This window comes from Ovis aries, chromosome 26 (assembly GCF_016772045.2).
Source record: "Ovis aries strain OAR_USU_Benz2616 breed Rambouillet chromosome 26, ARS-UI_Ramb_v3.0, whole genome shotgun sequence".
NCBI lineage: Eukaryota > Metazoa > Chordata > Mammalia > Artiodactyla > Bovidae > Ovis > Ovis aries.
This window is the reverse complement of record NC_056079.1, coordinates 32,525,861-32,542,996: the sequence shown is the minus strand read 5'-3', so window position 1 is coordinate 32,542,996 and position 17,136 is coordinate 32,525,861. Positions and strand designations below refer to the sequence as shown.

General features: G+C 40.7%; 1 protein-coding gene across 8 annotated transcripts in view; it reads left to right on the top strand.

The window, feature by feature from the left end:
- Window positions 1-17,136, top strand: part of NSD3 (nuclear receptor binding SET domain protein 3) — a 103,808-nt gene that overhangs the window by 74,806 nt on the left and 11,866 nt on the right. For 6 of the 8 annotated variants that reach the window (XR_003587200.3, XM_012105930.5, XM_004021782.6 and 3 more), the window contains 5 exons: window positions 3,014-3,160; window positions 6,392-6,548; window positions 11,257-11,459; window positions 12,480-12,592; window positions 13,154-13,423. Coding sequence is in view for 7 of the 8 variants with exons in the window: in XM_012105930.5 (XP_011961320.1) it covers window positions 3,014-3,160; window positions 6,392-6,548; window positions 11,257-11,459; window positions 12,480-12,592; window positions 13,154-13,423 (890 nt within the window). In the remaining variant the exon portion in view is untranslated. The remainder of the gene's footprint in view (window positions 1-3,013; window positions 3,161-6,391; window positions 6,549-11,256; window positions 11,460-12,479; window positions 12,593-13,153; window positions 13,424-17,136) is intronic. The other 2 variants (XM_060407145.1, XM_042241419.2) reach the window with 1 other exon arrangement.

Genomic DNA, 17,136 nt, shown 5'->3' with positions numbered 1-17,136 from the left:
GCAGTCCGTGGAGTCGCGAAGAGTCGGACACAACTAAGCGACTTCACTTTCACTTTTTACTTTCATGCATTAGAGAAGGAAGTGGCAACCCACTCCAGTGTTCTTGCCTGGAGAATCCTAGGGACAGGGGAACCTGGTGGGCTGCTGTCTATGGGGTCGCACAGAGTTGGACACGACTGAAGCGACTTAGCAGCAGCCCATATTGAAAAAGAAGTTTGAGATCTTGTTTTCTTTTTTAAATAATTTTTTATTGGAGTATAGTTGCTTTACCACGTTGTGTCCGTTTCTGCTGTACAGCAAAGTGAATCAGCTCTGTATTTACATATATCCTAACCCTTTGTTTGGATTTCCTTCCCATTTAGGTCACCACAGAGCACTGAGTAGAGTTCCCTGTGCTGTACAGGAGGTTGTCATTAGTTATCTACTTTAGACATAGTGGTTGTGTTTTGTTTTGTTTTAGAAGACAGTTCTTTCCATTTGGTGAAAGTACTATAAAATGTTTTTAATAGAATTTAGCTAGTATGATAGATCTTGAGTTGTTTTACTTTTGTAACTCTCATTAAAAAAAAAAAAAGACCAGAGGAGGTGGACAGTAGAGGATTAAGTAACTGGTAGTCCTTCTTGTAGCAGCCAGCTGAGTCAGTGTACACATTGCTTTGAGCTGGCCTGTTTCGCAAGCGTGTGGGGCGGCCGCCGTCAGAAATGCTGGGTAGAGCAGTGAGGGCAGCTGTATCCTGCCCTGAAGGCTGGATGGCACAGGGAGGAGAAGATTGGACGTGTCTCATGCCACATTGCATTAGCCAGAGAAAATGTCAGCATGTGCCTTGTCCATCTCCCCATTCCTAAGAAAGGAATGCTAGGGTGAAAATACTGAACTAACAACTGAATGACTAGCTTTAGAGACTTTCAAATAGATGAATGTCAGTGATAACATAAAGTCTCTGTTGCTTTGTAAATATTACTTTTACTCACTTTCACTTGGAGTGATGGAGGGGGGTGGTGTGTGTGTATGTGTAACTGAGCCAACACTTTATTAATAAATATCAAGTTTAAAACTATCATGTTGGCTTACTCGGGAGTACATTCTGAATCAAGTACCATCAGTAAGTATATCAACCAATATTTTTTTTTGCTCTATTTCATTCAATAATTGGGTGACCTTTAAAGCAGGTATTTTTTATATAAGTAAGGTAGAAAATGACCCCTTGTCAAGGAACCTAGTTTTAGAGCAAATTCTAACCGTTTTAAGTTTAACTGTCATGCCTTGATTAAAAGCTTGACATAATGGAAACACCATATTTTAACATTGGATTTTATCAATTTGGCAGTTATTCTGCAAGATTTGCTGTACTGAAATGCCTTTTTAAGAACAAGATTATTTAATTCTCGAATACTCTAACTGCAGCTTTGCACAGTAAACAGAAACTTTCATTTTCTTTTCTAGCATTTTACAGAAAATTTTTCTAAATAGATCAGATGCTAGGATTTGAAAAGGGCTTAAAAGTTCTCCAGAAGTAAATGATACGTGTTCCTTTATCAGTATTTATAGAGGGTCTCCTTTTTTAAGGGGATCTAATTGTAATAAATCCACACTTATTAAAAGGGATACTTCAGTCCTTTATGTTTTGGCATTAGGAAACTTAGCTTGTGTTGCAGTTGTTTCTCTCTCTGCACAGAGGATTTTTGTCTTAGTTCTTGGTTATTGGTTGTTTAAAATCATTAAGCTAATTCTTAAAGCCTGAAATATCTGGAAATATTTTTGGAAATGCTTCAGCGTTTCGAGGAACAACCCACCTCCCCTGCCCCTCATGGTGTCATAAGTGCCATTTCAGTGCAGTAGAGATTCTTCAGCATTCCCTTTCATCTGGAGGGTGCTGTAAAATAAAAGTTACTTAACATTTTAAGTTGTTCTTCCCTATTTAAAAGCCACTGTACCACTTTTCTCTATTAAATGTATAAAATTCATTCAACATTATATAACCTTTATTCAAAGATTCTTCTGTATTACCAATTAGCAATTTCAAGTTCCATTCACATGAGAGATACTTCCTGAATCTCAGTGTTGAGCAGCACCAAATGAAGATAACATCCACCAAAAATAATAAATGGTCACCCCTTTAGAAACAAAACTCTACCCTCTTCTCAAAAAGATCTCTGTGAAGCTGCTGTCGTGATTTGCACTGTAAAGTCTTAGGTTGTTATAAACTGACCAGTAACCACAAACAGAAAGTTTCCCTGGTCTTGCAGGTCCCTTGGCTACAGGATGGACTTAACTCAGGGCAGGAGGAGAAGGGAGGGAGGAGAGGTGTGTGCTACTGGTGGGTTAGAGCAGATGGTGTTTTCCTCCAATAGGACAGCTGTATTAGTGGATTGAAAGGACGTTTTTATAAACCCTTAAGTTGGTTATTATCCTAGCAGGACAAAATTTTAAAGATTTGCAATACCTCATTGAAGTTCAGCAACTTACAGCATCTTTAAAATCATGTATCATACTAATAAAAGGAAAGCGTCGTTGTCTGGCTGAGAAAGCTGGAATTTGAGGGTATCTAAACATCTTAGCAGAGAGGAAGGGAGGCCCGATTCTGCCATTCAGTGCTGCTTGACGTATTGAAGGTGACCAGGGTCTCTACTGTGTCATGTAGACAGTGCTTATTTCTACTGTTAAGTGATATGTCATTTTATTCTTTGGGTTGTCATCATAGTCCTTCTAAACACTTAGGAACATAGCTCTGTTTTCCAGAGGGGGTTTTCAGAACGACATCAAACACAGTTTAATCCTCGAGTTTGAGTTTTTTCCCTGGGTGTGTAGATTTCTGTGTAGAGATAAGGCATTGAGTAGCCTAAACTCCCTTTACTAACTGTAGAAAGCTTTTTCTGTCAGATCTTTCTTTTTCTTCATATTCTTTTTCCCCCACCTTGAAGCACAGCTACATAGTAGGTGTTGGTTTATTTTTCCTCATGGAATCATGGGTAGTTTCATTGCAGCTCACATCTTTCTGTTTGTCTCGTATAGGGCTGATAGTGCAGGACCATTCAGACCCCATGTTCAGTTCCTATGCCTATAAGTCCCACTACCTACTGAACGAATCAAATCGTGCAGAGTTGATGAAATTACCTATGATTCCTTCTTCGTCAGCTTCCAAAAAGAAATGTGAGAAAGGTAATAATCAAAATAGTTTATCTCTTACTTTTATTTTTGCATTTCCTATTTTTTTCTCTTTAAATGAAGGGGGAAACTGTATGCCTGTCAAGCACCATCTGTTGCTTTCAGTAAATTCTACCTTGGTGGCTGTGACTGTCTTCATATGGCTGCAAAATTATTAAAAAGGGCTTAAAATAATTCTGCTATTACAAATTTTTACTTACACTTCTTGAATAAGTTTTCGCACATTCCATATATCTGTAGTTATTAAAATTGAAAGACTAGGATTCTGCTTAATATAGAAATGTATTCTGAGACCTCTTTCTCTTTTGCCTGAGCTACCATTCATGTTAGAATAGAACAGACAGGATGTAATTTGTTACTAACTTTCAACTAAATAACAAGATAGGCTATTAAACAGAAGGGAACAAAGATAACTGACCCTTAAAATTTTGATTCTGGAATATATTCTGTCGTTTTGTTTCTTAAATGTTTGCTATGAAAACTAATTGCCCTTCTCTCAGGAGACATTGGTGGGCAGCTGGGAGAATGCACAAATACTGGAGCTTAAAAGGCAGCCCAGCGGAACTGAAGAATAGCTTATGGATAATTTATCCACAGAGAACAAAGAGCTAAATGTATATATTTATTTTCTCCCAGTTATCTATGGAAGAAAAATCTTGTGTTTTGCCTTACAGAGCCTACATATAATACAGCAGGGGTGGGGGGTGGGGAGTAGTAATGTATTATTGGGGGAGTTATTATTCTAGAGGGTAAAATAAATAACCTAGAAGGTGAAGGCCTTTTCCTGTATACATTTCCATTATGATCTGGGGCCAGGCTCAGAATCTTTAAAGAAATTTTAATTCATTTTTTTTCTTTCTTTGTGTTGCCTGCTGCTGATGTATGTTTGCTGTTTGTCAGACATCTGAAGTAGCGACCCATGACTAAAGGAAAGTATCACTAAGCAAGTTGGTTAGAACCCATGGAGAAGGAGGTTGAGAGACTATTGACTTTTTGTCTGTTTTCCATTGAAGTCACAATATGGCATCTTACTGGTGGTACCACCTGTTTCCAAAAAAAAGATGGACATGGGTCTGACTAATTCCATAGTGCAGTAAAATTAGACTACCCAAGGCATTTTAGGAAATGCCTGATTTCCCTGCTGGCGCCTTTATAAAATTAGACAAATTTAATTGTTGCTTACTTTGTGTTCAGTACTCGGTATTGGCCTTGACATGAATTGAAATTATTTTGAGCCCTCTGTTTGCTTAGCTTGAACCGTTATCTTTCTTCTCTTGTACCCTAAAGCAGTTTTCTTGCATAGCACCAAGGTGGAGTGTTCATATTTTTATTTTTCTATTTCCCTGTGTATTTTTGTCAAAAAAATCGTGATGATTTTCACTGATGATTCAGGGTCTGTATTTCCTCTGAAATAAGACTTAAAATTCAGGTCTATTCCATAATGTTAAAAAATGGCCAGCCTGACTTTTCCACATCAACCCAAATAATCACATGTCCTCAAAGCTATTTGCAAAGACCACTCTCCCTACTGGTCATTTCTTTCTGATGGAAAAATGAATTATTTCATTTTACTTTAAACTTACAGAAGAATTCCCTACCTAAGCTGAGACCACTCAGGCAGCTAATCTCTAGGTTGGAGAATTGAAACAATTAATCCACATTAAGATCTGCAGACGAAGGGGAAAATCCAAATGATGGAAGTAAAAGCTTTTAAGCAGAGGAAATATAGTAATTTAATTCATCACTGATTGTACATGGATTTTCTTTTTGTTTTTATGTTAATTAGTTAGAAATTTGAAAGTCTACAGGAAGACAAGATTTTCTGGAAAATTGATAGAAAGTGCTCAAAAGGTTGGAGCATATGATTTGATAAAGTTGTATAGTGAGCTCTTAACCTTTTGCTTATAAGACTTTAAATCTCAGTACACTTATGGGTTATAGACTTGGTTTTCTAATGGAAAAATGATTTTTTTTTACAGTAAATGTCTTTATTGTATTTCATCTTCAGTGATTAACATTCTTCCCTGTCACTTGTTGAAATACCTAATCTCCCCTCAAATTTCTTTAATTTTTTGCATTTAAAAATAATATTGTTTCATTTGCTGCACCTGTTTTTGTCTTAATTTAATACAGAGATCATTTTGTGTTTTTAAAAGGAGAGGATTTTGCTAGGCTACTTAAAGAGATCTCCTTGTATGTGATACTTGATTCTACCTGATACTTCTTTCATGCTATAAAGCAGTGGTTCTCAATATGATGTCAGAAAATATTACAAACAAAAATTTGAACTATGTTTAATATTTCAGAAAGTCTAACAGAATCAGCCATTTGTGCAAAATACAGTTGCATGAGTTTCTCTGTATTTGGCTAATTTTAACAATTTAATATGATAAGACTAGTTTTGTTACTGGGATCTGAAGCTCCAATTGGCTATTAGATATTACTGTAGTTAATTAAAACATAAAAAATAATTGTGGCTTTTAAAATGTTTTTTTGTTTTGTTTTGTTTGGGTGGGTTTTTTGATTGATAAAATATTTGAAAACATGAGTCCATGGGAAAGGGAAAGGGGACCCTTGGTGATGAAAAAGTTGTAAACCACTGCTATATAGCCTGTTTGACTTTCTTTGTCTTTCCTGAAAAGGTAATGATAATGTAATCACAAATTCAAGATCTTTTTGCTTTTTTGTATGCTTACAAGTGAAGAAAAAAGTAGTGGTCAGCCTATTGGCTATTTCATTCTCGCTAATATTGTTATAAAGGGATTTAGTTAGCTGTGCCACTGGATTAAAATACAAAGATGACCATTGTTTACTTTCTTAGCTTTCAAGGAGAAAGAAAGAGTACATATTTTTCTGAAAATCTGTTCTCACATCTACTCAAGGCTAAAGATTTTATGCATCTATTTGTCATATGTTAAGAGTCTTAACCCACGGCTAAACCAGTGCCTCATTTAGTCCTCATTTCAGAGGGGTGAAGAGTCATATTTTTCCTACTCACAGTTCCTCACACGCTCTTGAGTTTCTGGCCACTGAAGCCCTCCCTAGGAAGGACTGAAGTAGCTAAGTCTGTTTATTATCTTGTATTTTAATCCATCACTACAATATAACTCAATCCCTTTGTTAATTTCTCTCAATCTGAATCACATTTAATGCACTGAAAAGATAACTTTCTTATCTCTCTCTTTCCTCTCTTCTTAGTTATTAAGACTGTTTTTTTGTTTCAAGGTGGACGACTGCTGTGCTGCGAGTCGTGTCCAGCCTCCTTCCACCCGGAGTGCCTGAGCATAGAGACGCCCGAAGGCTTCTGGAACTGCAATGATTGCAAAGCTGGCAAGAAGCTGCATTACAAGCAGATTGTTTGGGCCAAATTGGGAAATTACAGGCAAGTTTTTCCAAGGACAAAGAGGAAGTATTCAATCACTGTTGAGTAGTTCACAGTCTGTACAAGCGTGGCCAGGAAACAGGTACAACACACAGCACAGCCACTTCCTCAGAAAAAGAAAGAAAACATTTTTAGTCTGGGCTTTCAGAAGACTGGGAAGGCTAGTGGTTGTTAGATTCCCCCTCCACCGCCTTTTTTTTTTTTTGGTTGATTGACTTCTGTTTTTAAGTTCTGAAAGTTATTTTATCCTAATGAACTATGGTACTAATAGGATTTAGAATAAAAGGTTTCATATGGATAGTGGGGAAGACCTTTTTTTTTTTGCATTCTAATTAGATTTATGTTCATTTCTGGTTTCTAATGAAGTTAACAGTTTATATTCTGGCCAAAATAACTCTTTCTGACCCTATATCTGTTTTATTATAGTTCTAGCTAGAAGCTCTAAACTATGTGCAAAGAGGGAGCTTTTTAGAATTTAGAGAGAGAGATTATTTCATTAGGAGCCTTTAGTTCTTAAGGGAATGAGGCAAGAAGTATGCATGGTTGCCATTATTTTATTAAATCTTTCTCCTCTGAAGAAGCCTATTTTTAACAAATCTTCACACAAAAGGATAGTGATATGTTTTTTAAATTTTACATTCTACATTTTGAGGTGTTTGTTTATTATTTTACTAAGAAAATGGATACTATTCAAAAGAACACAGTAAAGTTCTGCTTTTCAATTAGAATCCTAAATATGTTTCTGTAGAATTTCAAACATGCTGTAGTTTTTTAAAACAAGGGTTCTGTCATTTTCTGTTTTAAATACACTGCTTGCTTACCTATTTAACCTTAAAAACTTCATTTTTAGCTGAGATAAGGGGCATTAAGAAGCTCCCCTCCAACCAATTTTTTTAACAAATGACAGGAAACTTCCATGTTCTTTTTTTAAAAAAATGGACAGTTTGACTATATAAATAATTTTCCACATTACAGCAAAAGATATAAAGTTTTAAAAGGCAAATATCAAACCAGGTGAACTCTTCTACTCTCAGTAAGAAAAGAAAAATACCTTCCTGAAGGAAAAAGGAACAGAGAAAGAGCCAGTTTGCAGAAGAAGAGCAAATGGAAAATAAACATGTGAAAAGTGCCCTGCCTCACTAAAAATGCACATGAAAAAAACAAAGTTTATTTTCAATTAACAGGCTGGCAGAGATTTAAGAATACTAATTCTGCAGCTCAGGTGGGCCTGGAGAGACAAGGGCTCCTGTACAAGAAAGGCGTCGTGTGACAGGATTGAACTGTACGCCCCTGGACCCAGCACTTCCCCTCAAGGAATGCATCTAAGGAAAGACACTGGACAGACGGGCAAAAATGCCCTTATAGGGGTGTTCACTGCAGTATTGTTTCTGAGTGCAAAAGGGATCCAGATGGCCAGTCAGTAGGAGATTTGTCAAGTCCATATTGCAGGGTGCCTAGAAGGCAAAAGAAGGGTAATGCTCATGGTAACTGGAGAAGGCAACGGCACCCCACTCCAGTACTCTTGCCTGGAAAATCCCATGGATGGAGGAGCCTGGTAGGCTGCAGTCCGTGAGGTCGCGAAGAGTCTGACATGACTGAGCGACTTCACTTTCACTTTTCACTTTCATGCATTGGAGGAGGAAATGGCAGCCCACTCCAGTATTCTTGCCTGGAGAATCCCAGGGACAGAGGAGCCTGGTGGGCTGCTGTCTGTGGGGTCGCACAGAGTCGGACACGACTGAAGCGACTTAGCAGCAGCAGCAGCAGCTCATGGTAACATGGGAAACGGCCACAGTGTCCAGTTACCTTCAGGAAGCATGTTAAATAGCACACAGATTATCTCTCCGTATATGTATACAACTTGTAAAAACTGGAGATCTCGATATAATATGTTTGTATTATTACCAGGATAAAGCATCTAACGTTAATAGTCTGAGGCATGAGATTATAAGGAGGAAGCGTGTTCAGCTTTTCTGCTACACATTTCTGCATTGTTTTAATTTTTAAAAGAAACTACATTGTTTTTTTGTGTGTATAAAACTACATTTAATAATTTTAAAGGTATGTCCTTTTTTAATTGAAGTGTAGTTATAGTGTTGTGCTAATTTCTGCTGTTACATCAGACTGACTCAGTTACATACAAACATACCTTCTTCTTTATATTCTATTATGGCTTATCGCAGGGGATTGGATATAGTTTCCTGTGCTCTACAGGAGGACCTTGTTGTTTATCCACTCTCTACGTAATAGTTTGCATCTGTTAACCCCAGACTCCCAGTTCTTCCCTCTCCCTCCATCCCCTTGGCAACCACAAGTCTGGATTTCTCTGTGAGTCTGTTTCTGTTTTGTAGATAAGTTCATGTGTGCCCTGTTTTAGATTCCACATAGGAGTGATAGCGCGTGTACTGGTTTTCCTCTTTCTGGCTCCCTTCACTTAGTACGATAGTCTCCAGACGCTCCCATGTTGCCGCGAGTGGCGTTCTTCGTTCTTGTTCATGGCTGAGTCGCACTCATTGTGTAGGTACACCACATCCTCTTCACTCGCTCATCTGCAGCGGGCAGTTAGGTGGTTTCCCTGTCTTGGCTGTTGTAAGTACTACTGCTATGAACATAGGGATGCACGTGTCTTCTTGAATCATGGTTTTGTCCAAGTATGTGTCCAGCAGTAGGATTGCTGGCTCATGTTGTAGTTCTGTTTTTAGTTTTCTGAGCACCCTCCATACTATTCTCCATAGTGACCATACCAATTTACATTCCCAGCAACAGTGTAGGAGGGTTCCCTTTGCCTCACACCCCACCAGCATTTATTTGCAGACTTTTTAATGATGGTGATTCTGACTGGCACACAGTGCTTTTATAATTAAAAATATATATATTTTCCAGGAGGGGATAGGTACAGGTTTGATGAATAATAGATAAGATATTCCCGGATAAGAAATATCAGAAATAGTAAGAAGGCTTTGTTGTTGTTTAGTCACTAAGTTGTCTCTGACTCTTTTGCAACACTATGCACTGTAGCCTGACAGGCTTCTCTGGCCGTGGGATTTCCCAGGCAAGAATACTGGAGTCAGTTGCCATTTTCCTCTCCAGGATTATCTCCTGTATCAACCCCTCGTCTCCTGCATCAACCCCTTGTCTCCTGCACTGACAGGCAGATTCTTTACCACTGAGCCACCAGGGAAGCCCCAAGGTCTTCAGATAAATTTCAGAATGTTTCCTTTTTAAAACTTTCTTTTGCCTTTAAAAAAAATGTAATTGACGTTATGTTAGTTTCAGGTATAAAATATGATGACTTGACATGTGTATACATTGCAAAACAGTCACCACAATAAATCTAGTTAACATCCGTCACCATATATAGTTAAAGTTAGGCCCAAGGCAGAGCTTCCATTCACAGGCCAGTGACATTTTATCTGCCTGACTTTATATCCATGGACTAATTCATAATGTATTTTTTCCAGTCAGACCTCTCTGGGCCCCATGAGACTGTTTCTTTTCAATGACTAGTTATTCTGATGTGAGACTTCCTGGGGGAGACGTGGGCCTGGAACAAGGCTGACAGAAATCACACCCCTGTCTGTCTGAGCCAGTGTGTGTGGTTACCACTTGCACCCCACATGTGGCCTTAACACGAATCAGAAATACAACCACTGACTGCCCAGCCTGCTTTGAGAGGAACCAAATACTGATCACACAGAATAGTGTTGTTTTTAACAATTTGAACACAGGCTTCTACCCACGTTTTAATTAACCCATAGGTGAACATGGGGTGCTTTTAGGTGAAGCATGTTCATCATTTATCTTCCCAATAATGCCATTCATTTTTCATTAAATAAATGGTTTTATGAGGCATGTATAAAATGAGAGTGAAAAAAATTAAGTTTGTGTGCATCTGCCGTTGGTATCAACGATCTCAGGTACTGCAGGGACTTCCCCCTTCAGTTCCTGACTTGCCCGGTTGCAGGAAGTCTTCCGGTGCACCTCGCAGGTGGATCCCCCAGGGATCGCTGTGAACCAGTCATCACGTGAAGCATGATTTTTTCAGGCCTGTCCCAAATCCCAAGTCTATTATGATCTAAGATGAATTAGATTCTAAAATACACACTGATACAAGCCTAGTACATTTGACCAGAAAATACTTTATCTTGGTTGATTAGAGAGTCAGAAAATGCCAGTTTGAATGGGAGCAGCCATTCTCCCATCAGTTTATTCTGATTAGCATCAGTTTATTCTCAAATGATTCCCTTGATTGCCAGGAATAAAATTTTGTAGCTTGAAAGACAATCTTGGAATTAAGAATGTCACATTTGGAGAAAAACGTGACTTTTCCAGGACTGAAATCTGGTTTGGAATATTTTATTGGCCAATTCTAATTCTTAAGTTATATTGTAGGTTCACTGTTAACCTTACTAGTAGGCTTTATTCTTATGATATATATATACTTTTATAAATATAAAATATTAATATTTAAGGAAGAAATCAGATGGGGTGTTTAGGGCCTAGTTGTTTAGTCTGTGCTCACCATTTCATGCATTAATTTGTTCATCAGTATGTTGTTAGATGACATGTGGTTTGGGCAGGATTAAAGATAAGCGAGGTGTTCTGTGTCCTTAGATTTGCAATGAGAATTACAAAGTACAAAACCTGTGTCTTTCGGCTCCCGCAGCCATGTAAAGCATAGTGCAACTCTCCATCCTCCCGCTTGCAGATGGTGGCCGGCCGAGATCTGCAACCCCCGGTCCGTGCCACTGAACATCCAGGGCCTCAAGCACGACCTGGGCGACTTCCCCGTGTTCTTCTTCGGCTCTCACGACTACTACTGGGTCCACCAGGGCAGAGTGTTCCCTTACGTCGAAGGAGACAAAAGCTTTGCCGATGGACAGACCAGTATTAACAAGACCTTCAAAAAAGGTACATCTGACGACTTTCACTGTAGCTCAGAACTGACGCTCCTATTGATCTCTCCGCACTCCTCACTCAGAGGATATGTGGTGTTAGGGAGTTTCACTAGGTGTTATGACCTGGCGTCCATAGTTTCCAGTCATGTTAGAACCACCTCACAATCCAGTCGTTTAGGAAAAACTCGTTCAGTGGAGTAGACTGTGCTGTGTGTGTGAAAGAAGTTTCCTCAGTGATCTTACTACAGACATAGAGATTTTTCTGGGAACGCAGAGTCTCCTTAATTAAGTGAAGGACCTTTGCCACAGAAGAGTAGTCAACACTTCCCATGACGAGCCTTACAGCTGTTTTCTGTAAAATTTTTTGCTGTCTAATTTTGTTAAACTTTTTTTTTTGCTGTGTATTGAGGTAAATCTGATCTGCAAACAATGTTGTGATGGTTTCAGGTGAATAGCAAAGAGACTCGGCCATGCATATCCATGTGTCCATTCTCTCCCAAATTCCCCTCCCATCCAGGCTGCCACATAACCTTGAGCAGAGTTCCCTTAGCTATGCAGTAGGTCCTGGTTGGTTATCCATTTTAAATATAGCTGTGCGTTCTTCTCTATTCCACACTCCAGAACTGTCTCCCCACCCCCTGGCAGCCATAAATTCGTTCTGTAAGTCTTAACAGCTGTTTTTGCAACAAGTTGACGGGGAGTTTAGCTTTCTGGGGAAGAGTGAAGTGAATTTAAATCTGGTACAAGGTAAAAGCTGCTGTCAGCTTCCTGTGGAAACCCCTGACCATTGAAGGGGGGCCTCTTTTCCAAGGTGGCAGCTTGCACAGAGTAGTGCTCAGCTGCAGATGAATTATATCCCATTTCAGTGTTACTTTATCCTGGTGATAAATGGTTACTTCTAGGACATAATTTTTAAAAGAAAACCTCAGGTCCCATTCGGTGCATGGGGAAGGCAGGGTAATAACAACTCTTCTAGTGGTTTTTGTTTATTTGGTGTAGGGTGTTTATATGCTTTGTCTGGTCTTATTGGCAGCGTTGGAAGAAGCTGCAAAACGTTTCCAAGAATTGAAAGCACAAAGAGAAAGTAAAGAAGCACTGGAGATTGAAAAAAACTCAAGAAAACCCCCTCCATACAAACACATCAAAGTGAGTCTTCACCCACGAAAACGCTGTGATTTGACAGATAAGGTGAAACTGCTCTCTTAGTAGTTAGAAGGCCCCGACTGACTTGTAAAAACTTTATGCTGATTATGGCTCAGTCTGTGCAGAACAACCGGACAGCTTCTGCCGGATCATCCACTGGGAGCTGAGGCTGCTGCGCTGGGAGGGCGGAGGCTTTGACGAGTGAGCCCCTCATACTGAGGAGCAACATGTTTGATGGGGATTTCTGTGCTTGCTCCTCAGCCTGCCCTGTAACCAGCAAGAATATAGGGATTTAGCCCCTTTCTTCCAGAGAGCCCAGAGCTGTTTCAACTTTATGAAATTGTCATCAACTGGTAGGAGGGGAAAGACACAGGATAAATGAGGACTCGCATCAGGTTTTGGTATTTTTGTCAACTTAAGAGAGACAGCTGTTAATCTCAGCTTACTCAACTGGGGAAATCCTTTATCAGGGTCACTCCACAGGCAGTAGCGGGGCCAGGCCGGCCTGAGTGTCTCCGACCTCCTGTTCAGATTCCTCTCTCCCACTTGTGATTTTGTTGCCAGGCCAACAAAGTGATAGGAAAGGTACAGATCCAGGTGGCGGACCTGTCGGAGATTCCCCGCTGCAACTGCAAGCCAGCCGACGAGAACCCGTGTGGCTTGGAGTCCGAGTGCCTGAACCGAATGCTGCAGTATGAGTGTCACCCCCAGGTGTGCCCGGCAGGGGAGCGCTGTCAGAACCAGTGCTTCACAAAGAGGCTCTACCCGGACGCGGAGGTCATCAGGACCGAGCGGAGGGGCTGGGGCCTCAGGACCAAGAGGAGCATCAAGAAGGTAGCACGGGGCGGGGCAGCAGTGGGGCAGACCGGGACCCGTGCTTCTCAGAGCGTGTCAGTAAGGATTTAGTACACAGGGATTCATTCCACAATTCTGAAACTTCTCAGGTTGAGAGTTTGGTACTTCTGGAGCAAGTAAGAAATGGTTAGAAGAGTAGATGATAAAGAATCTGCCTGCAGTGCGACCCGGGTTTGATCCCTGGGTTGGGAAGATCCCCTGGAGACCGGAATGGCTACCCACTCCAGTATTCTTGCCTGGAGAATCCCATGGACAGAGGAGCCTGGCGAGCTGCAGTCCATGGGGTCCCAAGGAATCAGACATGATTGAGTGACTTTCACTTATCCTGTGATCAGTCATAAGAAGGAGAAAGGACATTGGTCATTCTATCTGAAATATTTTTTACTTGTTAAGCAAACTAGATTTAACATAGGTAAAAGGAAAAACAGTGAAGTTAAGAACATACTGAACAGAAACTAGCAACCCCAGGACTTTGCTCTAACATCGTAATTAGCCATGAAGCCCCAGTCAAGTCACTTAACCCAGGGGTCTCCAACCTCTAGGATCTATTGCCCAATGATCTGAGGTGAAACTGATGTGATAATAATAGAAATAAAGTGCACAATGAAATGTAATGTACTTAAATCATCCCGAAATCATGCCCCCTCTCCCTCATCCATGGAAAAATTGTCTTCCAGGAAACCAGTCCCTGGTGCCAAAAAGGATGAGGACTGCTGACTTAACCTCTCTGAGCCTCAGTTCCTCCATCTCTAAAATGGATATAATAAACCCTGCCCTGCATGTGTAAGAGTTGTGGCTAGTCTCAAATTAGATCATATATACAGAGCAGCTAGAAAAACTTGAGATCTTTAATACTTATAAATTATCTTCATTCCTATACTTTGAGGTAATTCTTCAAAGCAGTCTCTCTGTTTAACACGGGAAATGTGTGCCCATTGTGGAAAATATTTTATTCCAAATAATTCAATTGAAAATCATCAATAAATCCTACTATTCACACAGTGGCTCTCAACCTTTAGAGACCCTGAGAATCTTCCAGGGTCCTTGTTAAAATGAGTGTCAACTGAAATATTGGTGACAGGGCTAAATAATCTGTTTTTTAAAAAGTTCGTCTTCTCCACCTACTCCCCCCCACCATCACCTGGTGATGTGTAGAACTTGGAGCCATGTTCTCTGAGAGAAGATGGGCCTAGTAGGAATTTAAAATTACTCTTGGCATTTTTCTGCCTAAAAAATAAAAAAAATCACCTTTATAATGAAATGCTGTATAACATAGAAACTCAAACAATACAAGAAAGATAATAAAGAATGAAATTCCCCAATTCCTGCCTTCCTCACCAGAGAAGACCATTGTTCTTAAGTTGGTGTGTTGCCTGTTAGAACTTTTTCTGTGCAGTTAATACACACAAACGGAGAGAGGGCAATAAAAGGAGACCATGATAGTCCAGGCTGTGTGGCCGAACCGGGGTTGTTGTTGAGCAGGAAAGAAGTGGTTGGACTTCTGACATTTTGAAGGTAGCACCTGCAGCATTCGCCAGTGCAGTGGGTGTGTGGATTGGGTTGCTTGGTCAAAGGCCACCTGCATTTAAAGTGTCATCATACAGGGACTTCCCTGGTGGTCCAGTGGTTAAGAATCCGCCTTGCAGTACAGGGGACACAGGTTCGATCCCTGGTCTGGGAACTAGGATTCCTCACGCTACGGAACAACTAAGCCCCTGCCACCACTGCTGAGCCCACTGCCCCAGCTAGAGTCCGTGTACCGCAACAAAAGCTCCCCCGTGACGCAACGAAGATTGCCATGCCACGACTAAGACCCGACACGGTCAAATAAATATTTTTTTAAATGTCACCACATAATGCACACATTTTGATACCACTTTAATGCCCTGCACATCACTTGCGGGTTTTTACTTATGGTTTCAGGGGAGTTTGTGGAGCCATCCTGAAATCTACCCAGTTTAATATGTTGACACCTTTTAACAGTAGTTATATTTATTCTAAACCATGTTCTGAGTTACTAAATTATATAATCAAGAGAGAAGAAAATAGTCAGGATTATTCTGCCCTTAGCACCTGAGGAATTGCTAGTGGAAGACGGTTGGTTGGTCATTTACAAAAGAGCTGAACATACACAGTCCCTGAACAGCATAGTCAAAAAGACTGTAGCAATGTGGAGAAGGCTTGGGTACACTCAGAGACAGGAGCTCAATGGGAGACTGAATGTACACCATCAATCCCCTTCTTTTCACACATAACAGATTCCTAAAAACGTGTGCCAGAGTTAAACAAGGGACTTCCTGTTATGAAGTGGTTTCTTTCTTAGAAATTAAAAACGTGTGCGTGCTAAGTCACTTCAGTCGTAGCCGACTCTTTGTGACCCTATGGACCGTAGCCCGCTAGGCTCCTTTGTCCATGGGCTTCTCCAGGTACCAATACTGGAGTGGGTTGTCATGCCCTTCTCCCCCAGGGGATCTTCCCAACCCAGGGATCTAACCCACATCTCCCACGGCTCCTGCACTGCAGGCAGATTCTTTACCACTGAGCCACTGGGGAAGCCCTAAAAAAAATTATATTAAATACTAAATTAAACTGTCTTTTTGCTGTTGCCTTTAAGGATAGATTTCTAGCATTTTAAAATTTACTTACTTATTTATTTTTGGCCATGCCTCAGGGCATGGGAGATCTTAGTTTCCTGACCAGGGATCAAACCTGCGCCTCCTTCATTGGTAGCGTGGAGTCCTAACCACTGGACCGCCAGAGGAGTTCCAGATTTCTGGCTTTTTTAAAGTGCTTTATTTTGTTATTTTTAACCACAATTGAATTCACAGTTAATGGTTTTAAGTCCAGTAAGCAACTCTTCAAGGCTAAAGATCTGTCGCTTTTTAGATGCCTAAAACATTTCTTATACAAAATAACTAGAAAGATTTATTCACTATATTTATTCACAACCATATTGAGTTGACAAGACTTAACATGCCTCGTTTGATATCAGCACTTTGACTTTTCAGGATTCACCAGTTTTCATAGAATAGTAAATAGAAACCATAACACATGGTTTCAGACCTTTAAAAGCCACAGAACCGATTCTTCAAACGAAACCTTGACTTGAATCTCAAGTGTGTCAGACAAGTAAGGTGGAGCTGATTTGGTCTGAGTTCCCCTTTATTCGGTCTTCAGTACAGAAAACTCGCCATAAAATAAAGTGACACTAGGTGGCAGTGCAGCCAAGATGGTGATGAGGTCTAGCTGGGAGGGCGGTGAGACCGGGGACAGGGGCAAGCTGTTTTCAGAAGCTAAGGTCCAAGTACGGACCATGTGGAGGGAAAGCCATTCAGGGCTGACCGCGCGCGCAGTACGTGTCCATGCAGAGCTGTCCTGTCTCGGCGTCGCAGGCAGAGGGGAAACACAGCTCCCTGTCGGAGCCTGTCCTGTCGGTTACAGTGGGGGAGAGAAGCCCCCAGAAGCGCGTTTGTGTGCTGACCAGGTCCAGCCAAGAAGAGCTGTAGCTGCTTGAAGCAGACAGGCCCTCGCCCACGTCCCCTGTGGCCAGCTGGCCGGCCGGCCGCCCAGACTGACCCACCATCTCCCTTCTCTCATACTGAAGTCACAGTCTTGTCTCTTTATTGGTGGGAAAAAGCTAAGTATCCATACGTAAGGACATTGGCTTATGCCCTTAATGACTCATCAGAATC